This window comes from Poecilia formosa, unplaced genomic scaffold (assembly GCF_000485575.1).
Source record: "Poecilia formosa unplaced genomic scaffold, Poecilia_formosa-5.1.2 Scaffold296, whole genome shotgun sequence".
NCBI lineage: Eukaryota > Metazoa > Chordata > Actinopteri > Cyprinodontiformes > Poeciliidae > Poecilia > Poecilia formosa.
Window position 1 is genome coordinate 346869 of NW_006800235.1, and position 27100 is coordinate 373968.

At 38.3% G+C, this 27100-nt stretch overlaps 3 protein-coding genes and 2 long non-coding RNA genes across 5 annotated transcripts in view; 3 read left to right on the plus strand and 2 right to left on the minus strand.

Moving 5' to 3' along the window:
- LOC103151893 (pyridoxal kinase-like) overlaps positions 1-3036 on the plus strand; it is a 25190-nt gene extending 22154 nt beyond the window's left edge. The window contains exons 8-12 of the mRNA XM_007572162.2: positions 828-873; positions 975-1086; positions 1974-2110; positions 2199-2265; positions 2817-3036. Of these exons, the coding sequence (XP_007572224.1) occupies positions 828-873; positions 975-1086; positions 1974-2110; positions 2199-2265; positions 2817-2932 (478 nt within the window). The 3' untranslated portion in view covers positions 2933-3036. The remainder of the gene's footprint in view (positions 1-827; positions 874-974; positions 1087-1973; positions 2111-2198; positions 2266-2816) is intronic.
- A 335-nt stretch (positions 3037-3371) lies between these two features.
- On the plus strand, positions 3372-8468 carry LOC107838679 (uncharacterized). The gene is made up of 2 exons (XR_001664764.1): positions 3372-7269; positions 7344-8468. It is a non-coding gene; the product is annotated as an uncharacterized LOC107838679 (long non-coding RNA).
- Positions 8469-12269: 3801 nt separating this feature from the next.
- LOC103151894 (kelch-like protein 10) lies at positions 12270-17763 on the minus strand. Its single transcript, XM_007572163.2, has 5 exons — positions 17503-17763; positions 15776-16262; positions 15096-15689; positions 12692-12841; positions 12270-12614 (listed from the first exon to the last, which is right to left on the minus strand). The coding sequence occupies exons 1-5, from the start codon at positions 17634-17636 to the stop codon at positions 12309-12311; spliced, it is 1671 nt and encodes a 556-aa protein (XP_007572225.2). The 5' UTR covers positions 17637-17763; the 3' UTR covers positions 12270-12308.
- A 755-nt stretch (positions 17764-18518) lies between these two features.
- The window catches only part of LOC103151895 (pleckstrin homology domain-containing family A member 3), a 14619-nt gene continuing 6037 nt past the window's right edge, over positions 18519-27100 (plus strand). Inside the window, exons 1-7 of the mRNA XM_007572164.2 lie at positions 18519-18857; positions 22953-23069; positions 23137-23286; positions 23390-23511; positions 23944-24048; positions 24637-24680; positions 25449-25543. Coding sequence (XP_007572226.1) covers positions 18803-18857; positions 22953-23069; positions 23137-23286; positions 23390-23511; positions 23944-24048; positions 24637-24680; positions 25449-25543 — 688 coding nt within the window. The 5' untranslated portion in view covers positions 18519-18802. The remainder of the gene's footprint in view (positions 18858-22952; positions 23070-23136; positions 23287-23389; positions 23512-23943; positions 24049-24636; positions 24681-25448; positions 25544-27100) is intronic.
- LOC107838680 (uncharacterized) lies at positions 19122-22915 on the minus strand. Its single transcript, XR_001664765.1, has 2 exons — positions 20900-22915; positions 19122-20862 (listed from the first exon to the last, which is right to left on the minus strand). It is a non-coding gene; the product is annotated as an uncharacterized LOC107838680 (long non-coding RNA).

Here is a 27100-nt window from a genome sequence, read left to right on the forward strand (position 1 = left end):
TTTAGAAATGTCTAGGCTTTAAAAATATTTTTCTTTTACACATAATTGTATTTCGGTGCTGTTTCAAGGGGGCTTTCTTTGGATGTCTCTTTGTTTTATATCTAGACTTAATCGTTTAGGATGTGTTCTAAAGTATTAAATCTGTCTTAGCAAGGAATTCACTGCCCCTTGTTTGGAGTGAATTAAAATCATCCAGATTATTTGATGATGCATTGTGTTAATTGTATGGGATTGGTTTGTAGTCTCGGCTGTGTTTACATGAATTAACATGGTGAAAAGAAAGGGAACACTCTCTGGCCTTTACTTCATTTAACTGACCATCATCCAGAAGCCGTTAAATCATTGGGTGCACTTAGTGTTTCATCAACACCTATTTAATTTTGACTTGATTTAATTTTAATTTTGACTTGACTAAAACCAAAGTGAACTTTTTTTTCTGTAGTTTGAGTTGAACCTGGTAGTCCAGATCAAAATTATGTCCTGAAATGTAAAACTACACTTGAAAGAGGGTGTACTTTTTTTCACCATTAAAAAGTTTATCTAGGTAAATGGGAAAGTTGCCACAACCTATTCTGGTTGTTGTGGCTTTATAAACAGAAGTTTGTTGGATGTAGCTGAAGATCCCTAGAAAATGTTTCTGGTCCAGTTTTGTCTTGTTTCTCCCCCTACTGGTCTTTCAGTTTCATTTCAAACAACTTTCTTTCAAAAAGTTGAATTACATAAAACATTTTAATCAAAACTCAACATTTAGTTTGAGTTTTGATTAAACTCGAGCTGCTTTTCGTTTTTTATTTGGACTCGGCTAACTTTCTACTCTGTTGTTTTAGATTATTAACAGGGAAAAACATCAGTTCTCAGAAGGATGCTGTGGAGGTAGTGGATCCAGCTTTCTTAAGCTATATATTTTCTTTTCTCAGCAGGAGTTTCTGATTCATAACTGAACTCTTGCTACCTTACTGTGTGGTGTTTTGTAGGTGATGGACCTTCTACACGCAATGGGCCCAGACACAGTCGTTATTACTTCCTCTGATCTTCCCCCCAGACTGGGAGACCGCTTCCTCGTCTCACTGGGTAGCCAGCGTCATGGTGGGTGGAACACGATACAATATTGTGTGCGTTTCTAAACACGTGTAGAAATTACAATGGTTTACAAAAGTACTCACACCCTTTGAACTTCTCCACAGTTTGAGGAAAATGTTTCACAGTTTTCAAAGTGTTTTATTAATGAACATCTGAGAAGTATAGCTCAGATTTGGCTTGGAACAACGTTTAATCAGCTTTGTACATTTAGAAAATCAGATTTTATTATGTGAGGGTATCAGAGTAAAACCGGACTGCAAACAAAGGCACACCCCAATTTCCAGATTTTTATTTAAGTAATGTAGAACAAATCAAATTTTTCTTTTTTTTAATGTAGAACAGCATCCATCCATTTTCTTACACCCTTGTCCCTTAGTGGGGTCTGGAGGGGTACTGGTGCCTATTTCCAGCGAACATTTCGGGCGAGAAGCGGAGTCACTAGTCTGTCGCAGGGCAACACAGAGACAGACAGGACAAACAACCATGCACACACACACTCACCTAGGGAGAATTTAGAGATACCAATTAACCTGACAGTCATGGTTTTGGACTGTGGGAGGAAGCCGGAGAACCCGAAGAAAACCCACACATGCACAGGGAGAACATGCAAACTTCATGCAGAAAGACCATGGGTCGGGAATCGAACACAGGACCTTTTTGCTGCAAGGCAACAGTGCTACCTAATGTGCCACTCTGCAGCTGTTGAACAACATATATTTACTAATTGAAAAGAAATTCCTCCTAATTATGCTGTACTTAATATCTGTCACAAAAACTGTAAGAATATCCATCAAAGTTTATGGTTAAAATGTGGAAAATAGTCAAAAAGTTCAAAGGGTGTAAATAATTTTGTGAGGCGCTGTCCCATACAGTGTCTCTCCTCTGCTGCTCAGTTCGTCCAGATGGAAGCAGGACGACACAGAGAGTTCGAATAGAAGTCCCCAAAGTGGACGCTGTCTTCGTAGGAACTGGAGATCTGTTTGCAGCCATGCTACTTGCATGGACACATCATTACCCCAATGATCTAAAGGTGTACAAACGCACACAGAAATGCATAGTCATTCACACTCACTCCTTTCAAGTCACAAATGAGAATAATTTGTTTCTGTTTCTCTTAGACGGCCTGTGAAAAGACTTTTTCAGTGATGCACCATGTTATCCAGAGGACCATATCTTATGCTCATGGTAAGTTGTACACAAGTCTTCAATTTTGTTGTGGCGGGACTATTTAATTTCATATATGCCATGTTTCTTGCTGGACTTTACTGTTAAGCAAAACTTTGAGTTGCATGCTGAGTTCTGTGATTCAAGGCGCTTTGTTGGCTACTGGTAACTAGCTGTTAATATACCCTTGCCAGCCAGCTAATATGGTCTTACAATGGTGTCTTAGCAGCTAGTTGGCTTTTTCATGTCCACTAAGGGTAAGTTCAAATTTTATTGGCAGTTGGCTGGATAATTTTTTTTTCTCAGCCACTGGCTGACTTCTGTTGCCATAATGGTCTGATGAAACTTCCAGAAACCCTGATTTAAGAGTACACAAAACCCACTTATAGAATTTAATCTAAGTATTTTTACCAATAGGGATCGCAGAATCGGCATTAAAAGCTTTTGTTGTTACTGTGGGTTTATTACGGATATACACCAGGGTTTCCATCATACATTAATTGAAACCCGTCACAGTGAAATCTATTTTTCCTTTGCCTCGTCTCCCTTCCTCCCCCCCATCTCTCCTTCAGAGTTGGCAGGCCCCGGTCGGAGGCCCAGTCCGCCTCAGCTGGAACTGAGGATGGTTCAAAGTAAAGCCGACATAGAAGATCCCGCTATAGTAACGGAGGCCACCATCATATCCTAACATTGACATCTCATAAGACTCGCATTAAGTCCCCCACCCTCTTCACCCCATCGACTTCTAAAATACTGTATCTCAATAAATAATAATAAAAAAAGAAAATGCCATTAGCTTCAACATGTCACTATCCAGACGTCTCAAACAGTTTAGCATCATAACACCTCCCTCCTGTGATCCTGAAACCTTTATCCCTTTAAGTCCTCAGTGTCGTAACTGTTTAAACCAGAACCCCACCTGCCCCCCACCCCACCTGTAACTACCAAGTTGTTTTGCCCAGACCCCGTTCTGGAACCAGAGCCATGGATAGACTGAAACTTGGAGCTGACTGGATTGTGCCCACTTATACTGACAGTAGCTGTGTTTCCATTACAAATGGGCACAAAACTTTGTCAGTAATCCGCTAATGTTGAAAAAAAATACAATTTTGCAGTTGCAGTGTTACCATTAAATAAGAAACACAATTAAAATCACAATTGAATAAGTTTGTTAATTAAAAACGTAACATGCCATGATCCTTCAAATACATGTTACATCGCCCCCCTTGTGAGGAGAAGGGGAGTAACACAACAACCACAAAATATTCGACAGAGTCCAAGTGATATAAAGGAGGGATTTATTTACAACAAAAATCCCAGAAGGCTCATACAAGCTGTGGGGGAGAAAGGGACAGTTAGGTGATGCCAAATCAAAGAAAATAATAAAACAAAACAGGGCCTAACTACCATCTGTGCTGAAGAAAAGAAATAGAAAACAAAAACCCTGCTTACCTGATCTAACAAGTTTCCACCAAAACTTTACATGGGTGGCACCCACCTACTAACCTAGTGTGTCTAACAGAAAAATACCTACGTGATGGAAATGTACAGGATACTCCAAACTTACCTGGTCCTCTAACTCCCACCACAAACCTTTACACAAAGCACCAGCAACAAGACATGTGTGAGCTAGCCAGCCAGATGGAGCAGGCTCAGTTCCCCAGGTGGGCTGCTTATATATCCAGGCTCCCTAGATGCTGATTGGCCCATGGGTGGAGAGGATCAATCAGGCGAGATCGACACCAGCTTCCCTACAACCTGTGAAGAGACAAACAAAGGAAGGGGGAGGGGAAAGGAAAAGCACAAACAGCCTGGCAGGCATGTAACATACTTCTTTGTTGTTTTTTTGTCAGTTGTAACATCCAGTTGTTGATCATTTGATTCAAAAAAGTATTTCCATTGCAGTTTCCTGGAATAAATCAATTTTGATATAGTCAAAAAAAAAAAAAAACCTCATCCTAGTGCCAAAACCTTTTATAGAGAGGATGGAGATTTTTTTTTAATTGGTGTGTTTCCATGAAGGGAATTTATTTTCAAAATGTCAACTTGCGCAATTATATGGTCAATAGAAACACAGCTAGTGACGCAGTATTGAACCTCACTCTCAGTGTTGCACTTATGTGGAGGCTAATCACACAAGCACAAATAATACACGTTGCCTTGCAAAAGTATTCACTCTTTATGTATTTTGTAGCGCCTGACATACCTTTGCAAGGTATGCTAGGCGCTACAAAATTATACTTTTTTTAATCAGTTATATGTTATCATTCTGATAATGCACAATGCAGTAAACACCACAAAATCTGATATTTAATGTAGCATTTGATAACAAAAATCATTGAAATAAATTAACTTTATTTACGTAGCACCAATTCACCACAATGTCATGTAAATTGTACTTGAGTAGAAAAGTAATTTCATTTCAATCACACATACATTCCAATATAGCTCAGTTATCAAACAGATAATTAAACTCAGTTTATTGTTGAAATTAGCTTAAAATGTTTCTATCTAAGGAAACCCAGCAGATTGTTTCGAGTCATTGACTTGCGGTCTTCACTTTGCCTGGACAGACTGACGGTAAAACTACCCTTTACCAGGAAGAAATCTCCAGTAGAATTAGTACCTGGCTCAGAACCAGGGGTCTTCTGCCATGACTGACTGGGAGTTTGAGAAGGCAGAGCAGAAAAACAAACAAACCAAAAAAACAGGAAAACTAATGTAGACATCATATTAGACCCATTGCAGATAGTATTTCTGAGATTTTTGGTGAAAATTTAATCCTCTTTTTTCCTGAGATTGCTTGCAGATATTTGCTAGAAAAAACAAGGAAATTTCTGTGATTAATCTCAAAATTTACAGTCGTAACTTTCTATGTTAATGAAAATTTAAAAGTTAGTCACAAGCCCATTTAGAACACTCTCCTGAACCTCTCTGGTGATCTCTGACTCTGACCACAGTGATTAGTCGCTCTAGCTATGGCTCTGTCTTCCTTTTACTTTAACCCCTTCTCCCCCAGTCTTACAGCAGTGACGTAATGGTGACCAAGTCTAACCCTCAACATAAAGAAGAAAAAAAACTGCACAATGTATAGTTGATGTATAGATGTTGTACTATAATTGTATTGGACCATCTGTATGATATCTGATCTGTCTGCTGGACCATTGTGTTAACGCTATTGTAATATAGACCAGATGCACAACAATATCACTAAGCAGAGACCATCTGGGCTGGTTGTGGCACAGCCGGACACGTCAAGTCATTGTAACTTCTTAGTAAATGTCCGATAGTCGTAGTGTCAAGTTGAGCTTATTTCATGAAGAGAAAACTGGGCGGCAGAGAGCTGTTTCCAACCCAGTCGGCTTCCCCAGTGCCATAACCACCCCACATCATGTTGGCCACTTAACGGCCCAGTTCTGACCCAGAACCTTATGTCTTATATCTAACCCTAACCTTTGATATGCTGCCTTTAGCTAAATACATAGATTTTGACTGAAATTATTTGTATTTTCTTTAGATTTAACCACTGATGATGGTGCTTTTATGGCCTCTCTTCCTTTTTTTTTATTATTGATGTATGAGTACAACAATCAGCTGCATCTCTGTTAATTACTGCAGCAGCTCAGATGAGGAAGATATAATGAGTCTGCAGAGTTTCCTGGACGGTTATTTAGTTTGTCTGCTGCAGAAGAAACCCAGCCGTCAAGTTAGGAGGTGTCGTCCACACATAATGAGTTCTGTTTCAGAAAACTAAACTGGCATCTACATCAGAAGACAATGTGGGTATAATAATAACTATGATGATAAAGATGTGAGTATTGAAAGGAGTGACTATAAACATGTTGTCTTATTCAGGAAATTTCATACATGTGCACAATGCTGGAGGGCAAACAGGCCATTCTTTTACTTGCCATCCATTGCTGCGCTGCCGCAGTAGAACAATTCTGTTAACTAAATGAAATCTGGAAATGTAGTTGTTAATTCAGTGCAATGCACAATGTGGCAAACATTTTTCAACAGAAAAACTGTTCAAAGTGATCATCTGGACACAGTGGTGCTTGATTAGCTATTTTAAACATCTGCTCTACTGATGATTAGTAAGAAAGTTGGTGTGGGGGTCGTCTTTTTTTTTTTTTTTTTTAACTGAGCCAAAACGCACCGAATCTACATCATGTTAAGGACCTACTTCCCTCTCCCTCATCATTTTTTTTTAATTAGAACTCTTTACTGACCTGTGAAATGTGACTCTCTTAGACCTTTTTATCTAGTTGTAATATTGACAATTAGTAGCAAAACACTGTGTCGCTTTTTCTTTTATATATCGCATGTACGTTTAAGATTTAGCGCCTCATGTTGATAGCTAAAACTAATGGTAGTTATCATCACCAAGCACTTTTTCTTGCTCCTGTCGCAAGCTGCAATGTGGGATAATCCATTTCTAGTGTTGTAGATTTTGAGCAAGCAAATATGAGAGATTTCTGATTCCTTTGAAACAGAAACATGATGGAGAGGAGCATTCGTGGGTCCCAAGTAAGAACAATCAGGTTGTGCCAAGATAATGAAGCAGATTTTCTTTAGCTGTCCTTGTTTTAATACATCAGTTTGATATGTCAATATTGAGTGGCAAAATGTAAGGACCAAAATTTCTTGTTCAAATTTGATCAGTCAGCACATTTTTTTTTAGGAGCGGTAAATTCTTTTGTGTTAGGGTTAAGCTTTAAAATACTTTTATTAGAAAAATATACATTAAAAGCAGAGACTTTAGAAAGCTCTTGAAAAGTCCCACCCAAGTGGATATAAGGTTCTGGGCCGGTTTGTAATTCTGTACTGCTGTTGTGTCTCTATGAAGTGTTCTGTGATACTGCCTTAGGAAGCTAAGATCATAACACCACAGTCCTGCTCATTCAGAGAGAGGTGGAGGGGGGAGGGAAGTATGCATGAGTTGTCTTAAATGTCAATGTTTTTTTTTTTGTTTGTTTGTTTCTTTTTTTTTTAGTTCATGCTCCTTGGTAAAATCTGAAAGATGTTCTGTCCCGAGTGTGTGTGTGTGTGTTTTTTTTTTTTTTTTTTTTTTTTTTAACTTTAAGCTTTTAAAACAGGCTTTAGTTTAGGTTTGTTGGGCCCTGAAATTTGACCAGAAGAGCGGAGCGTGAACAAAAGTATTTACCTTACTCTAACAAGACTTTAATTAAAGAGAAGAAATTAGATTTTGGAGATATAACTGCAAAGCTTTTTTTCCACCTACTGGTAGATATACATAATACATTCTGGTACATACAGGATTCCTATAGGGGTACTTGGAGGACGCATAACTACAGGGTGCTTCAGGTTTTATTTTCCATTAAAACATGTGACAAAGTGTTAGCCATGACAGTGTTTATTATAATGGAAACATCCAGTTAGTCTGGGTTTCTTGATTGTAACTGGGGGTAAGTTCAAACAAATCTTGATGTTTATGGTTGTTGGAGTAAATATTGACAAATGTTTAATTCATAAAGTAAAATCTAATGAATTGAATGAATCATGCTCATCTATTTCTATAGCATACAACCCTGGTAGTATCCAAGAACAGGATGCAACTGGGTGGTAAGTGAATACTCATAACCCCAGTGTACTTACAGGGTACACCTCATGATGCACCTCCTGGTATACCCTGTAAATACAGCAGGTTGTGACCAAATGTAGCCTGTAAGCATTTTTTAAGTAGGCTGCAGGTAAATTCTAAGCACAGACAATCATGTTGTCTCAAAACAGCCTGATGCACTTCAACTGAACGATAGCTGTACTATTGGTACACTCTAGCCAGGTAATGAAGCAGAAAGGGTGTGTGTCCCATGTGTCTCCTTTGACAGTATATTCTTCATTATGTGGGCGTGAATATGGGCGGGCCATGACAGTGCAGGAGCAGTGGTTGATGTTGCGATGATGTTTTGTGTGTGTACCATTGGGCGACTGGTTTCTCCAACATCTCTTGGGATATATTTGTTGCCACAATTGATAGAAAGGTTTGAACCTCAAGGTTTCACCATGGAATTACCAATTTGCAACTTGTCCTCTTCGCCAACTACTACAATCTTGTCGTGGATTGGTTGAGAAGTTGTTTGAGAAGGAATTTACAGGACCAATCAATGAATGCAGTGTGCTGCCAATCAAAACACTGATGTGTGCAATACACGGCTTGCAGTTGTGGAGAAGGGGCTCATGAGAACCAAATAAGAAGTCACCACTTATTTTATTCCAGTCCCCCACTGTATGCAACCCCACCAGTGTTTACCCAGGAGGTATTCTGTAAGAATCGCCAATAGGAACCCTGTAAGTACCATTGGATGTAATAGGCTGGTACCATAGGTACCTTTGAAGAATTGTTCTTACACTTAAAGTAACATAAGTATGTTAACTTGCAGATTGCCTGTAAATAAGCTGGCAGGTACCATGTACTGGACTGTTTATTGTTGTCCCTTTAAAAGACAATACCCCTTCTCAATTCATAAACATAAGAAGTAAAACTTTGAAAATTGAACGCAAGAATCAGATTTTCCTTTTATTTTCCGGAATTCAGTAAAAAGTCTTGGCTGTATAAAAGATGGCTTTAAATGGATAATGTCCCTTCTTATTATTGTTTTTTCATAAACTTAACTGTGTAATTTTAAAAAGGATGAAATTGTTTAAATTCTTTAACAATAAGAGATTTTTTTTATTCTGGTTTGATTAATCACCTGAATGCAAAGGACTTTTTTTTTGTAAAGTGAGGTGTTTATTTTAAAGAACAAAATCATATCTTTATTTACCTGGTCTGGGGAACAAACAGCTCTCTGACCAACATTAAAATACAAAATTTTCCAAAAACTGCTGTAGTTTCTCTTGATGTCATATTGTGCCACTGTAGCACCAGTTGTTCGATCAGTAACAGACTGCTGTGTCTTTGTGGTTCTGGCCAACTGTGTCTCTTGGTTCTGTGAGGAATCTCTGCATCCGCTGTGTTCCCGGATCAGAACCCGTCAGCCTTTTGTGTCTGTGTGTGAGAAAGTGTTCATACATGTTTAAAGTCTTATGGAGACAGGGTCCAGTGTGTATGAGTGGGAGCTGTTTATATATGCTTTTGGCCATTAGTTGCTGTTCCTACCTTTCCCTCCTCTTTGTTTCCACTTTGCTAGTCATTTTTGGTTTCAGAATCGTTCATCTTCATTAAGAGATTGTTGACAAACGAGGTGCACTTTTTGACGTGTCTCATAACTTTGAAAACATGAACTTATTGACCTGAAAACACCTCCCTCCCATCCTATAACACAACTTGAAGGAATGTGGTTCCAAGAAACCAAATAATGACTTTAGTTATGTGGTGCAGCCTGTTTTTCTCCACTTATTCCTAAACGAAGTAAAAACATCTCAAACTGCTCCAAATTGACATTTTTGAGCAGATAAAGCAGAACACCAGGGTTCCTGCACAGGGATGAAACGGAGTATGAAATTTTCTTCTCAAATCCCCAGATAAATATGGAAAGACATTTGTATTTCCATACTCTGTTTACCTTTATTTGCTCATAATTAAATAACGTTATATATTCACATTTATTTAAATCTGATAAGCAACAACTGTTTCCACTGCAAGAATAATTATTATTCTTTACATATATTCTTGTTTTAATTTTAATATTCTTGTTTGAATTTGAAGGCTTAGGCAGAAATATTGAACAAAGTTGGACTCAAAGTGCTGTTACCTTCCAGCAAGAAGGTCCTGAATTCAAATCCTGGCCATGGGACTTTATGCATGGAAGCTGCATGTTCTGTCATGCATGTGTGGATTTTTTCTGGGTACTCCGGCTTCCTCCCACAGTCCAATAACTTCATTTTTAGATTAATTGGTCTCTTAAGTGACCCTAAGTGTCAGGGTATGTGTGTGTTTTTGGGGTGTACAATAAATCGGTATCAATAGAAAGCCCCAAATTTTCTTAATATTGGAAAATTGGTGATTGGTTAATACTTCCATGAGAAACCAATCTAATTCACTAATCTTATCTTCAAAGGTCTGAAAATCAGCCGCAGTACCCTTCTGCTCTGCTGTGAGGTCACATCTTGCACAGTTAGCAGTATTAGCAGCAACAGTTGCCAACTTGGCATCTGACATCGGTTAAAATCGGAAGTAGCATGTCTGGCATTTTAAAGATCGGGATCAGCCAGAAAATTGCAATCGGTGCAGATCTAGACTTAGTTTCAAAATATTGTATTTAAAGATGAACAAATTCTACTTCAACATATTTCCAGTGGTTTCTGAGGTTCAAGTTGTCTGAGATGTAACAAACACTAGAAAAAACATCTTCCACACATTATTCTATAAAGTTCGTTGTTTAAAATCCAACAACAAAAAATAACAAAGTGGAATTGCAGGACTGTCCCCATTTCTGCAATAAAAACATATCTTTAAATGTTGTCTGGTGAATGTTTCTCTATACATGTAAAACAAAAATAGCCTCAAAGTTGACTAAACTTTGGACCCCCTGGTGCAGGGTTCCAGGTCCAGGGGAAAATGTGCTGGAACCCTGGTGCACAAATTAAAAGGCTGCAAGACCTTAAGCCACTGTTCTACCATCACAATTGCTGCTTTTCTTTCTGCTTTAATATATTCAGACCTGATTAATATCTTCATTTGTGTCAGTAGTGGAAGGGCTATTCACTACTACAAGCTATTGTCAAAATTGAATGAACTAACAGAAAAATGCAGCTTTAGCAAAAAGAATTACCTATTTGTCTTGTGCAATAAATGTTTTTATTCATTTCTTGTATTCAGACATATTAAAACTAGATGGGGAAAAAAAAAATCATGACCCCATGCACCCATATCCATCCATTCCCCCCTTCCTCATCTCTTCCCTCTCTCTACTTATCCTCTCTCACTTGTTTGGGTTGTAAAAAGCTCCCACATCAATGTGACGTATCACATCCTGTGATCCTCTTCTCTCCTCTTGATCCACAGTTGCAGCTCTGTCATTTTCTTTTCCCTGTTCTCAGTGGCCAAAACAAAAATGGAAGAAATGTAATAATCATTGTTTGGTAACTGTTTTTAGTGCTATGTTTTTGGAGCATTCTGAGTATTTTCTAACATGTTACAATAAAAGATTGTAGTGTACAAATTCACATTTATAAAATATAGATATATATATATGAAAAATGTATGTTCTAATGCAATAAAGAGAGAATAAGACTTCTGAAAAGTTTCTTGCTGTCTTTAAGTTTCTCTATATATATATATATATATGAAAAATGTATGTTCTAATGCAATAAAGAGAGAATAAGACTTCTGAAAAGTTTCTTGCTGTCTTTAAGTTTCTCATTTGTAATTATTGATAGTCTGTCGTGTTACTGTTTTATAATTATGTGATTTACAAAAGTATTCATACCTCTTGACTTTTTGGTGTGTTTCGGGTGATGTGCAGAATTCCAGAAAAGGAACCAGTTGAATTTCCATCTAAAGTGACTTTCCTTATTCCATAAGGATTCAATTTGATGACTAATAGTTGGTCTGTAAAGAGATTCTACCACCTAAGATAGTTTTATGATCTAACTCTCTAATCTTATCTATTGTGTAATCATCTCATGTTCTTTGATTTTCAAGATGCCATTTGTTCACCAATGTTCTCCAACAAACGTCTGAGGCCCTCAGAAAAACTGGATTTATGCTGAGATTACATTAGACACAGGTCAGTTTTGACAGGTGAGACATGGAACCAGTTAATTGCAGAGGAATCTAATTTACAGATGTCGGAGGAAAGCAGCATGAACACAAATACACATTTCTCAGATTTTTGTTTAGAAAAAAAGTTGCTCTGACAAGTCCAAATGATCAAGATTAAGAGGAAATCAGAAAGCTATCAAAATGAGTCAGTTTCTGCTTCAAGGTGAACCATGTCTGTGCCAGAACAGACAAGATTGCATGTGAAGTAAAAACATAACCAACCAGTATGCAAGTCATTCTGGAGGAGTTATTATAGCAATCTTCTCATTTTCCTGGTAAACAAAAATCTGTCTAAGATATATCAATGCATTTATTGACATGTCTAAGTTGGTGTTTAGGATACAAAGGCAGCAGCATGGGGGATTCGCTCCACCACACAGCAATTGACGGCACCACGAGGAGAATCCAGGTCCTGGACAACTTGCCATGTCTTGGTATTTCCGTCATAGCGCTCCACTTTAGAGCACAACTGGTCATTATCGTCTGTGAAACCTCCCACTACATAAAGCTGGTCCTCTAACACCACAGTCCCAAAGTTGCTGCGGGAATGAATCATGGGGTTCAGCATGCACCAACATTTGGTCAAGGGGTCATAAGCAGCAACCTCTGATACGTGCCTTCTACCGTCATAGCCACCAAGCTGGAAGAAAGACTGGAATTAAGACTAGGATTACAACCGGGCTCAAGTCATGAACACGTTTCTTTAGCTCTCTTTACCACATAGAGCTGGTCTTTGTAGGCAATGACACCTGCTGCCGTTCGAGCGGTTTCCATGTGTGTGATAAGCGTCCACTGATTGGTGTTAGGGTTGTAGCACTCGCAAGAAGATAATGCATCATCCATTAAGAATCCACCGCATATGTACACCTGAGAATTGGTAAGGGAGAACGGGAATCATTCTTGACAATACCTACATTAGGAATTTCTGTAATTTGATCATGCACAGTCATGTCAGAAGCAAAAATAATTATTCTTTTGCTGGACTTTGTTTTTAACAGCTCGAAGCTTCAGCATTCCCAAGGCCAGGACAAACATATACTAAATTGCTAAAACTATAGATTCATCCCTCTAACTCACTGAATTCATGTTACTATCTCTTCCTTGTCCTCTGGTGGATATATCCATCATGTAGGCATTAAAATTGGTTCTACAAACACTTGTGAAAGAATGAGTTGCCTTTAGGAGCTCAGTGACTCTCAGCTTGGCATAATGAGAATTTTCTCTGTGCATTAAACCCAGACAAGAAATTTCTTCACTGCTAAGAATCCATTCAACTATTAAACCTGCTCTTCCTTGCAGGGTTGTGGTGGGAGGGCTGATGCCTACATCAATGGGCAAGCAGCAGCAGGGTACAACCTGGACCAGACTAACACAGAGACACAGGACAAACAACCATGCACACACAGCTATGAACAATTAGAGAGACCAATTTACCTAATTGTCAGGCTTTTGGATTGTGGGAGAAATCCAGAGTACCTATGAAGAAACCATGCATGCACAAAGGAACATGCAAACTCCATGCAGAAAGACCCCAGGATGGGATTGAAAGTAGAACAAACTGGGAATGGTAGCAACATAGCTGAGAAGTGCTGGCCACAGATCAATGGAGCCTGAAAGACAGAATGAGCGAGACTCCTGGGATGCCATTTTGGAGCATTCTGAGTGAAGACTTGATCTCTGGGGCCATTACTCATGCTTTTCTGGCACTTTGATGGACCAGTCTGGGTTTGGCAGTTCCCTAGCCTACTAACCTCACAATTGCACTTCTTGAAGTGATCAAAGATTCCCAAAAATAATTTTTTAAACCTTGTTAAAAGCCTTCCCTTCAAAAAGCTTAAGTTTTTACTGGTGCAAATGGTGAGCTCACATATGAAATGCTTGGTCTGTTCTGCCATCACTCATAAAAAAGACACCAAAAAACAATCAAAACAAAATACTCATCTCATAGAAAACATTTATCAGACAACAGGACTGATTTAATGGTATATAGATTTTTAGAAGGGGGCTGCACAATTTGTACAATGTTGCTTTGCAACAAGAAGGTCCTGGGGTCTTTCTGCAAGGAGTTTGCATGTTCTACCTGTGCATGAATAAGTTCTCTACAGATACTCTGGCTTTCTCCCACACATACCATTCAAGGTAACGGTGCTTTTTTTCCCCCTGAATTGTTCATAGGTGTGAATGTGTGCATGGTTGTTTGTCCTGTATGTCTCTGCATTGCCTTGCGATGGACAGGCAAGCTGTCATGTTTTTTTTAATCTGTTGTAGCCATTCTGAATTAGAAGGTAGGATTGAGACTTTCCAAGTCGGAATTCCAAATTCGCCATGTATTCCAATTGATTTTTTTCTGCTTAGTTCTCAAAATTACAACTTCTTCAAACAGAAGGAACACACCAATATCTGGAAATGAACAGAGTTCCAACCTCCGAGGTTTGCCCATCTTAGATTTCTTCTGATATCCAACATTAAACAAAAATAATCTGAGTAAATACAAAAAGTAATTTGATCATGCACAGATCATGCACTGCCAGATTCTGAGAATTAAGAAATCACTTGAACAGAACCTGAGGAAGGCTACCAGTTTTCAAAAAGTAATACACCAGGCCCTGATAAACAGATGAGAAACAAAGTCACTGAAATATTTCTGTGACTCTACAGATACTCTGGCTTTCTCCCACACATACCAGTCAAGGTAACGGTGCTTTTTTCCCCTGAATTGTGTGAATGTGTGCATGGTTGTTTGTCCTGTATGTCAAACAACCATGACATACAGGACATGGTTGTTTGATCATGTCCTGAAGGTCTTTTTCCAGACCTTACTTTAGGTCTGGAAAAAGTTAGAAATCCATTTCTAAGGCTTTGGGATCCCAGTGAACCACAGTGAGAGCCACTATTTACAAATGGAGACAACATGAAGGAGTGGTGAACCTTCACTGGACTGTCCATCCAAACAATTATCCCAAGAGTGCATTGAAGACTTGTCCAGAAGACGACTGTATAAACCATAACAACATCTCACTCAGTTAAGGCCAATGCTCATGATTCAACAACACTTTGGCTAAAAAGACCTTTCAGAACCACAGAAGGTCAAATCTGGTCTAAGAACACTTAATCCACTTACCTTCCCATGAAGTGTTGCAGACCCAGCATCGGCTCTGTGTTCATACATCGGTGCGATCAGGGTCCATTGATTGGTGTCAGGGTTAAACCGTTCTGCAGTTTTGAAGGTATCATACTTGTTGCAGCCTCCCATTGCATAGATCTGGTCATTGAGCACCGCTACACTGACATAGCATCGAGCTTTGTGCATCGTCCCCACTTCTTTCCAAGTTTGGGTGGCGAGATTGAACCTTATGACACTGCTCAAGTAGTGATCAGCGTGGCACCCTCCGACACAATAGATGTTTCCTTTGAGGTAAACACAGCCACTGAACTCTGGGAATGGTGCTGGATTTTTGTACACTGTCTTCCAGCAGTCTTTTCGAACATTGTACATCTCCATTTTGTCAGAAGGGTAATTGTCTTCAAAGCCCCCAATGGCCAGCAGCACATGAGAAGGTAGACGGGTGGAGGTGAGGGGCATCTCCACGCTGGACCCATGGAGGACCTTCATCGCACTGATTACCATGTTTACACATTGTAAATTGTTTCTAACCAGATTATCTTTGCACATAGTTTCGACTAAGTAATTAATGGGTATTAGGAGCAGGCGAACCTGGATAAAGACAGGAGATTTTTATGTAGACACTAGCAATAGTATATCTAGAGTTTGGGGAGATCCGTGCCCCATCATTTACTTACATGAGCGAAAAGTGTCCCCATGTATCCCCTACGATCCTCAGGAGCAAACTTGACCCAACGGAGGATGGCCTCAAACACAAAAGTCTCCTTTCTCACATTCAACTCATCCTTCCTGATGAGTTCCACCAGCTCCTCAACAGGGAGCTGCTGAAAGTCAGCACAGACCTCCACCACCTCCTCAAAGTGTTGCAGGATGTAGAGGTAGGCCACTTCCTTCAGGTCAAGAATCTTGTAGTGATCTGCTAGCTTCCAGGTCTTGATGCAGTTCTTAGGGCAGAGTGTTTGCTGGAGGAAGTCGCAGCAGGCCTGAAGGATCCCAGGGACAGCAAAGCGGTCTGCTGCAGCCAACAGCTCTACCACATTGTCCTCCGTCACCACAACAGAGGAAGTGTAGGCATACTCAAGAATGAGCTCCATGATATTTCGTGACAGGTCAGGGAAGCTGTAGACTTGCTGCCCAGATGATTGGTCACTGAGGAAGAGGTCTCTGTGAGAGATCGGGGGTTTAAGAAACATACATCAAGCCACTAAAGCAGTGAAGTACAGCACTTACAAATTGTTTGAACCTCTTTTCCCATTCCTTCATGGAACAGGACATTTCTACTGAGATTAAATACACACAGGTGAACTCTCTTTGCTAATTAGATCACTTCTATAATTGGTTGAAATGAATTTTATTTAAGAGTACAAGAGTAAAGGGGGCTTAATGAAAGCCCCCTTTACTCTTTTCAAGTTAGTCATTTGAAAAGCTTGAAAGCCATGTTCAATTTCACAATTACACAACTTTATGTTGGTCTGTAACATGACATGCTGTTATTGAATGGGAATGAATACTTAAGCAAGTTACTGTACAGTTTCTTCACCTTCAAATGAACTTTAATGACTATAGAAACTTAGGGTAACTTTGAGTAACTTTGCCCTTTTATCTTTCTGAATGTTACAGATTTCCTTCATTTATATCAAAACCTGATGCCTGGTGCGAGCTAAGCTACTGGAGAGTGTCGCTGCACTTGTCACCATGGAAACACGCATTTGTTGACATTCTAACCCAGGGGTGGGCAACTCCAGGCCTGGAGGGCCGGACTCCTGCAACTTTTAGATGTATCTCTACTTCAACACACCTGAGTCAAATAATGAAGTTGTTAGCAGGACTCTGCAGAACCTGACTGCACTTAGGAGGTGATTCAGCTGTTAGATTCAAGTGTGTTGGACCAGGGAGACATTTAAGAGCTGCAGGACACCGACCCTCCAGGACCAAGATTGTCCACCCCTGTTCTAACCAGATAGATTGAAGCAGAATAAGTCACATGTTACAGATGTAAAAAATAAAGAAAATGAAAGATTAGTACTAAGTCAATGACTTAATAGGCAGGTTAATGATTTGAACAGAAAATATATATGTGATATGATTACTGAATTTCCCTTTGGGACTGCTAATGCATATTTGAATTTGATCACATAGGATGGATCATAAACAACTTCTTTTAATAACTCCAGAGTAGCAGAGCTGTATCAATCAATCTTAATCCAGATTCAATAGAACAATTTAAGGAGCTTTTATGAAATGCAAGTCCTGTGGTAGAATTATATTTTTAACCTGACAACTTTTTCTCCCCAAAAGATGTCAAAAGCACAATTTAGTGCCTGTCAAACCTCTTAACCATTTTACAATACGTCATGTTGAGATCAGGAATTAAAGAGAAAATAACTAAGGTTTAATGATTTACCTGAAGAAGGCACTGGGATTGCAGAGAACGAACCTGTGAACTTTAAACTCTGCATCTCTGACCCTGATCACAGCATCGCACAGTGTTTCCTCCAGAAACATCTCCTTCCACACGTTATTAGAAGCAGTGCTCATTTTTCTAAAGCCTTGAAATAGTTCTAAAGGATAAAAATGTAGTCTTGTTAAAAATAGCTAGTTAAAGCTGTTAAGGGCTTTTTTCACCTTCAAGTTTGATCTGTTTCTATATAAAGAATGACTTTTCTATTTGCTTCTTAACAGAGTCTCTGGGTTGTATCTTTTTAAACGATATTTTCTATAGAAACTGTTTCAATTGTCAACATAGCTCTGTATATTGAATATACAGAGCTATATTCAATATACAGACTAGCGACCTGTCCAGGCTGTACCCCCCTCTCACCCAAAATGTCTCGCTGAAGATAGGCTCCAGCAACCCCTCCTGACCCCACTAGGGACAAGGGTGTATAGAAAATTGATGGATGGATGAAAATATACTGTTGTGCAAAAATTATAACTGTCCAATTATCAGTATAACTGATTCCACCCATCCTCTCCATGGTCTGTTCATCCGGTTGGCATCTGGCATCAGATTCCGTAGCATCTGCTGCAGAACAGCCAGACTCAGAAGCAGTTGTCTCCCATTGGCCATCAGATTGCTCAACAATCCCATCAAGAAGACTGTCTGAGACTTCTTGTAAATGCTAAATTATGTATATTTAGCTTTAGCAATATACTATTATTTGTATATTATGTATTTATAGGCACACTTGTGCTTTTGTGTGTGGTCTGGGTGGCCAAGCGATGACATTTTATTGCCAATTTCACTTACGTGTCTGTGCAATGACAATAAAATAAGTCTAAGTCACCTCAAAGAGTTGCAAAAATGATTTAAGCTCAAAGTACATTTAATTTATAAAAAGGAAACACTGAGAGTGTTCTTTGCTTGTGCTTTGTTAATGAATTGCATGTATCTTGTATGTTTTAACCCATTCCTTAGGGTTAGAAAGAACAATTGTCCCTCGCAACTTCCCGTACATAATCTGCTGTTTTGTTGACACTTTTCTCCATCAGCTGACTGCCCGCTGAGAGACGATGAGCAGCTCCGTACAGACTGACCTCCTCGGCTTAATTTTCTCCGGCGAACAATCGGCAGATTTCAGGAAGTCTCTCTTTCATGCTGAAGAGAGCAGCAGCTGAGAATGGCCGCTGTTTGCTAACGAGTTACTGACCATTAGCCAGCTAGCAGCTTTAGCTCCCAGCTAACATCCACCTTCTTTAACCCGATGTTTGGAGAAGTCATGGAGGGCATTTTATACAAGTGGACTAATTACATGACAGGTAAGGACTCTGGCTAATATGTTTTTTAATATAATTTGATTTCAGACCAATTTTATTTTATTATTTTGCTAATGTTAATTGCGTTACAAATGTTCCTTTCAAACTCTTAAGCAACTAACATTAATGAAAAACTGTTTAAGCGATGGAGAAACACATAATATAAATAATATAACCTCGAATAAATAAATATGGAGATATTTATAATAATTTAGCAATGCCTATGAGCGTAAATGTTAAAATTATGTACGTAAACATTACAGGTAAACAGTTTCTATTTACCTACATAATTGTACAGTTCATTTACTATTGCTGCATAATAAATCTATATTTTTCACATTTCTGTGTGGCTCTAAATATTTAAGTTAAAAATAAACATTTTCTATCAAATCTTTTTGTCTTTTTTTAGCCGCACTGTCTAATTGAGAAATATTAATTAAAAAATAAACAGGTAACAGTTGGAAGGACTTGAAGTTTACATGAAACAGAAATAGTTTGTGATAATTACTCATGCTATTTTAATACAATTTAGTCACTACGGTTAAAAATAATATTTAAAAAACTGTCTTTATTTAGTTGCTTAATAAATATTTTTTAATATTTAATATTCATTGGGTTAATTGTTCCTATAACAGTTTATTCTGTTCACCTATACAGTTCTTATGCTATTCAGTCAGTGCAGTTACTTAATAATTCAAGTAACATAAAAATGACAAATATTTATTTTAATCACATTAACTGACTTTAAGTGTGTTCCTGAATGAACTTGTGATATAAATTACAGGACATGTTGGAGGTACATAGCAGTAACAGGGGTGTCCTGATTCAGTACTGATATCGGAAAGTGGTCCGATATCAGTCAAAAATGAGTATCTATCTATTATATCGGCCTGCATCTAAAATCTCAGGTTAATATCACTTGATCAGGTCTTTTTCTAGCATGCCACATGACAGAATCAGTATTAGAAGTATGTATGATTCATGCTGGTATCGTATTGGGTCAGTATCAGTATCGGTCAATACTCAGACCTGCAATATCAGTATCAGAAGGGAAAAAGTAAATGAAAACAAGTCAGGGTTTGTGATAAATGGTTGTTTGTTTATCTACATAGAATAGTGACAATTCAGAGTATGTAAATAATGAATAATTATGCATCTTTACCATATATTAAGTGTTTATTTGAAGGTATTTCTTAATATGCTTAATATAAATTGTAGAGAATGCAAACATTTTTATAAACACTTAAATTCACCAAATATTACTTTATTTTTTATGTCAAATCTTATTCTATAACTTGGGTTGCAAATGTAAATAATGTTCTGACATAGATGTGATTCCTATTGGACCAAATCTGTTTTTAATAGAAACACAAACAGCAGCGGATAGCTACAGAGTCCTATTCTGCTGCAGGAAACAAAGACTGAGCCCAGGACCGGGGTGTGAGGAGTTCAGTATTTAACCTTTATGACAGCAGCATAACTTGTCTATTAATAATAATGGTGGATAATGAGACCGTGTTTCCCCACCCTGATTCACAGGACATGATTATCTGTAGGTTTCTGAAGCTTTTTTGTTTTTGCTGCTACAAAAAAAAGAAAAGTCAGCTAAAGCAGTAAGTTGTCAGGTTGTGTGAAAGCCTGTGTGCTGCTGCAGATAAGCATCTTCAACATGCAGCATTCTGGCCCAGGGAACAGGTTGAACTCTGTCATCTGGAAATTTAAGTGTTGTGATTTGTTACTTTCAAATTCTGACTCATGTGACAACTTGGTGATTCTGAGACAAACACCGACAACGATGTCAAAGTACTGAAGATGTGCTGCTTTTGTTATGAAGGTAATGGTGCTAATCCTGCCAGAGAAGACAAGGGTGGAAGGTTTTCCTTTAAGTGGAAAACTAATTTCCTTGAGAATAACAGTTCACACTTTGTCTACAGATAGAATGTTAGCAATGTAAACGTTAGCACTTGTATAGTTTGAGGTTTGAGTAACAGCTTTTATATGAGAAGGGCTTAAAGCTGAAAAGCATGAAGCTGCACTGGAAAAACAAATGGTAATGTTGAACAAATATGAGCAATATTATATCAGTTCCAATCACCAAAGCAGGTGTAAATCTGTCTGTAAAAACTATTGACTGAGGTTTATTCTTGCCCATTTGTAAGTATTCATACCACTTAAACTTTTCCACATTTTGCTATATTAAATCCACAAACTTCAATGTAATTTAGGTGATTTTATATGATAGACTAAAGAGCATAGTTGTCAAGTGGATGAACATTGTGGCATTACATTTTAGTAGAGATAAAAATCTGAAAAGTGTGCTGTGCTACTGCTCAGTCAGTACTTTGTAAAGTCACATTTTGTTTTTACTCCAGCTGTGAGTTTGTTATGGTTTGTCTCTAGCAGCTTTTCTTTGGAAATCTGAATGTTTACTGATATGGCCATTAGTGAAGATCTTGCTACAAAATTTGGAACCAGCTGTTGGTCAGAACTTTGACTGGACCATGCTGTTGTATGTCGGGGTGTGTGTTGTAAAATGGTTAAAATCCAGCCGAGCTTGTGGTTGCAAGAGGCCAAAATGTGAAAAGGTTCAGAGTCCATTTTACAGGTCGCTGTTTTCTGAATAAATTCAGTTTTCTAACACAGATTCCAGATCTCCGATTCAGACAATCGATATGACTGTGGAGAAATTTAACATCCATGCACCCATTTGGGAATTTTTTAGATTTTTTGTCATCTAGAATAAACAGTTTAGTTATAATACAGTCTGTTTCAGATAAACTTCTTCTTCCATTGAGCTATAGCGATGGTAGATTGTCAAAGAAGGTCAAAGGGTTTACAAGATCAGGTGGAATTGTTTTTTTCGTCAAAACTAATCTGCTACCTATCCCTGTACCATTCCTGTATAAGTTTATGTAATGTTTTTTTTTTTTACTGTAAATCCTCCTCTGTTTAATCAGGGTTTCATGTTGGGTCGGATTGTTCAGGATTACAGGAAGTATCTGAAACAAAGATGTTTATGTAGAGTTTCTGTAACATTAAAAAATAGAGAAGCTGATCGTAGACCAGATACTTTCAGCCTCCAGCCGATTTTCCATGAACTCTGGCTCCAAAGCCAGATTGTTAATCCAAAATTAGCTGCAGAAGGAGAAATCCAACACAAGAGCAGCTGCAAAAGGCAAAATGTCTCTTTTATTTACACGACTTGCAGGTAAGCTTGTCACAATAAGGACTTAATTAATTGCATGATAAATTAAAATAAGCTCAATATTTTTGAAGAGCAACCTTCTTTTCAGAGAAATCATAATCCACTTTATTTATGTTTTCGGTTGCATGTGGTTTTTACTATCTGTTTTATTAACTCTCATTTGTTGTGTTTTATTTTGGATATTTAAAATGTCTTCCAGTTCCTGTGTGGAGTGTTGTTTACAAAATTAAAGTTTATCAATCTTTGACGGGACAAGCTTGCATTATTTTGCCATTATCTTTATTAGTTAATTAATCAAAACAACAATATTATTTATTGCAATGATTTTTGCCTTCAAAATTAACGTATTTCTGTTTGGAGAAGATGGAGAGTTTTGCAGAGAAATCTATGAAACGGCTAAGCCTGTCGCAATAAGCTATAAATCGATGAATCACATCAGAAGTTAAAATGAGCTCAATAGTTTCCATTTGGTGAACAGTTGTTAAAGAGATGCTGCCCTTTAAAATTATTGAAACGTCGACATTTTGAGAAACGTTGCAAACATTTGACAACCAGTACAAAGTCTGGTTGCCACTTTTGCTTGTTTTTCTTGTCTAAACTGACTTTTACTGTTAAAATAAAATTTTGGCTACAGAGACTTCATCATCCACCTAAATTATTGCTTTGTTTGTTTATTTTGGATATTTAAAAATTGTCTCAAAATGACATTATCGTTTATTGCAATAAATTGTGGCCAATTTATCGTCCATTAAATTTGTTGTAGTGACAGGCCTAGAAACCGTCCTGTCATTTGCCTCTGTTTAGTCTGATGAATTTGATGGCATTAAAGTTTTGAAGTTCTGTCAGGTTTTTTCAGAAATCTTGTGGGATGAGTGTGTGTTTTGTGTCTGCAGGCTGGCAGCCGCGCTGGTTCGTCCTGGAAGACGGTGTGATCTCGTACTACGACAGCGAGGACGATGTCGCGAAAGGCAGCAAGGGATCCATCAAGATGTCCGTGTGTGACATTAAAGGTTGGTCTGCCTGGCCCGGTCTCCTCACTGTGAAGGTCAAGGTATCCAACCACATGTTGTGTTTCAGTCCATCCCACAGACTCGACCCGCCTGGAGCTGATCATTCCCGGTGAGCAGCATTTCTACGTGCGAGCTGTTAATGCCGCAGAGAGGCAGAGGTGGCTGGTGGCGTTGGGATCCTCCAAAGCTGGAACTCTGGAAAGCCACAAACACAGAGGTACGTTGTGATGTAATCAGTTAACTTGATCAATAAAGCTTTGTTATTGTAAATAAACTTATCTGATCGGTGTGTGTGTTTGTGTGTTTGTGTTTGTTATCAGGTTCAGACTGTCTGAAAACCAAAATGTCTGAACTTCGTCTGTACTGTGACCTCCTTGTCCAGCAAGTCCAGACTATCCAATCACAGCACAGTGGAGACGCAGAAGACCCACCCACTTCAGAGGTAAGAAAAAACCAACCTGTTTGGATTAAACCGGCCTAAACCTAGGTCAGAAATGACCACAAGCTAGTTGTAGAGAGGAAAATAGACATTTGGAATCTTTGTTCTCAAAGTAAAGAAATTGTACTTGGCATTTTGTCACAATAAATCAATTAATCGCATGATAATTTTAAACCAGCTAGATCATTTCTATTTACCAGATTGTTTTTTTTTTCTCTTTTTACCAAAGATTCACCTTTGAAAATGTGTTATTGCATTATTATGCCATCACTGTATGTTACTTGAAAATGGCCTCAAAGCAACAATATTATTGTTTACCGCAATAACTTCTGGGACAATTATTGTGATGGATCTTTCCAACATGTCATCCAACACTGATTCAACTGAGCAGAACTTCACCCTGGATGTTAAATATGATGGTTTAACTCTGTTCAGGCCTCGTTGCTCAGTGCCACCTGTGAGACGTTCATCAGGACTTTGGAGGAGTGTATGAGCCTAGCCAACCAGAGTTTGACCCCGGACCTCCGACCTCCTGAAAGGGTAATTTAGTTTTCATGTGCATTATGTCATGCACTGCATGTTTGGACAGTTATTCTTTCTTGTTTTGGACACTGTGCACCATAACAACGTTTAGACAGTTGCTATGGTGTGTTATCATATCAACAAGGTATTCATAGTCTCTCTGCTTGGCCAGACAGAGACTTAAAAAGGAGAGGCAAAGCAATGGAAGTGGATTAGCAGAGATTCTAAGACCTGATTTAGTCATCCAGGAAATGTTACTGTTGAGTATCGTCTCTGCTGCCCTGACATTGAGCTGTTAGCATGGCATACAGCAACAGTCTTCAGTCAGAGGCCTCTTAAGATTTGTTGCGAGACTGACTGCCACAGCATCACCATCCACAACAATTCTTGGAAGCTACTTGGATGATATGAATTACAATAACATTAATTTCCCCTTTAGAATACATAAAGTATTTTTTAATTGAAAAAAAAACTATAAACTAAAACTTGCAAATATTAAATATCCTATGCAGTTGCTCTTTTGTGAAATTGTGTGATTTATAAAACTAACATTTTCCAGTTTGGTTTGATCACGTTAGCATCATAATTGTTTCTGTCCCTCTGCAGATGAAGCGCTCCATCAGCCACCCTGGTACTTACAGCTTTGACAGGTCAGTCCACCAGTAAACCCACAGCAACACAGTGAAGACTTCAGAACTGAGGAGTAAAAAAAACGAGTTGATCAATAAATGTATTGAAGCTTCTTTGTTATCATTAAATTCAACCAGCTGCAAAAAAATCTCAAGCTTTTATCCAGATCTCTGTGACTGCCAAACCTTTTCAGGTCTGAAACATGTTTGTTTTGTTTTGTTTTGTTTTGTTTTGTTGTTTTCTACCTCCAGGAGGCAGTAGTGCTGCATCTCACTGCTTCCTGCAGCAAAGTGTTTTTCAACGTTTTTCTGAGCTGTGAAATTCCTGCTGAGATTAACTTCAATCATCTCACCAGGAGTAACTCAGGAATTTTTAACAAGGACAGAAAAAACGTGTGGAAGTTTTTACTACAGAAAACAGAGAAGTCTTTATTAGCAGAGCTTGACAGACATGAGTTGAGCATTAATTAGTAGAAAATGTAATAAAAATGTAACAAAGGCTGGACTGAATCTATTTTGTTGGTTAGTATTAAAGAAAACATTTCAAATGAACAGAACCTCAGTTGTTGAGAGAAGAGCCACCACCTCAAACATGTTATGTGTTTTAAAAACACACCACCACCAGTTTTTAAATCATTTTTTAAAGATTGACTTTTGCACTTGAATAGCAAACAGTTTCTGAAAGCATCTTTTTGTACAGACAGGTTTCAAATGTCAGTCAGACTACATTAAGTGTGTTCCAACCTGCCTGGTGGATCAGGTGTGTTAAAGAGGCTAATCTCCCTCCAGGTCAGGCGTACTAAAGGAGTATGTGAGTGGAGGTCAGAGGTCAGCTCCACGCAGACATCGGACGTCCTCTGACAGCTCCGTCTACGAGACTGAACGTAAGACTCAGACATTTTACTGAATGTTTAAATGAGTTATGTAAAGACTTTCTACATAAGTACTAAAACCCCTCAAACCTGTCTACATTTTGTCACATTACAGCCACAAGCTTCAGCGAATTTAGTTTTTATTTTATGTGACAGAGCAATAATGTTTGGTGGAAGAAAAATGCTTGAAATGTTCCTCTGACAAAGAGCCACAGTATTTTGACTGGCATCCATTATTGCCAGTTTTGAGCACAACTAGCTAACATGCCAGTCATCAACATTAGGTCCACAAACGCTAAAGAAAAGGTGGAGGTCTGGCTACAATTTTTAAATCCAGTTTTCACTGTCAACAATCACACATAAAATTATTTCTCAGTTTTGAACTTCAAGCTTTTGAACTAAAATTAACTGTTCCAATTCTGTGTGTGGTGATCTATCGTCTGCCAAAGTTCAACAAGGACTTTATTCATGAATTCTCTGAACTTTTGGCAGGGATTGCCCTAGAGCACGATCGTATTTTAATTACAGGTGATTTTAATATGTATATGCTGCCCAGATAAACCTCTGGTGAAGGACTTTTTGGACTTGATTGACTCATTTGATTTTACACAATCTGTGGTTGGACCAACACATTCAAAGGGCCATACTCTGGATTTGGTGTTATCACACGGGCTTCGTTTGGATATCATTGAAATCTTTCAGACTTGTATTTCAGATCATTTCCCTGTTTTATTCTCTATTAAGATTTCACCTTCTGTGGTTACAAGCAATGCTAAACCTTTACTTTGTCGTACCATTAACTCTGATACTGCTCTTCAACTGAATGCAGTCTTAGTTCCTACTACATTCCCTAATGATAACCTTGATATTGAAGCTCTTATTACAAATTTTAACGTCTGTTCTAATGCTCTAAATACTGTAGCTCCTTTGAAAATTAAATCAACTACAAGAAAGAAAGTTTTGGAGCCGTGGCTTAATGAAACCACTCGTGTGCTTAGACGAGAATGTAAGCGCACTGAGAGGAGGTGGAAAAAAGATAAACAGCAGGTTTCCTTTGAAATTTTGAAAGATGGTTTAATTAATTATCAGAATGCTGTCAAATTAGCAAAATCGAAATATTTTATTACTTTTGTAGCTTCAAATAGGCATAGGCCGCAAGTCCTTTTTAATGTCCTGGATAGGATTGTCAATCCCTCGATTATATCTCGTCCTTTAGGCTCTGTTGAACGTTGAGGCTTTTTCTATGTTCATTATAGAAAAGATTGAAGCTCTTAGAGGCTTGAATAAGCTGGTAGATTTAGATTCCCATGGAATGCCACAATGCGCAGCTATTCTAGAGCATTTTCAGCCAGTTTCTATAGATGAACTGACTTTGGTTATTAAGCATTTGCGGCCTTCAAATTATCCATTGGACTGTCTTCCTACTTGTCTGATAAAAGACATTTTTCTGATTTTTGGCAGCTATGTTCTTCCGGTGATAAATACCTCATTGCAGTCAGGTTGTGTCCCATCTACTCTTAAACATGCTGTGGTCAAACCCCTTCTTAAAAAAAAATTCTTGAGAAATTA

Coding starts and splice junctions, on each gene's coding strand:
- LOC103151894 (XM_007572163.2), bottom strand. CDS start 17,636: ATGAGCACTGCTTCTAATAACGTGTGGAAGGAGATGTTTCTGGAGGAA. Junction 16,263..17,502: donor AATCCCAGTGCCTTCTTCAG/GTAAATCATTAA, acceptor GATCTCTCACAG/AGACCTCTTCCTCAGTGACC. Junction 12,842..15,095: donor CTGCAACACTTCATGGGAAG/GTAAGTGGATTA, acceptor ACCAATTCTCAG/GTGTACATATGCGGTGGATT.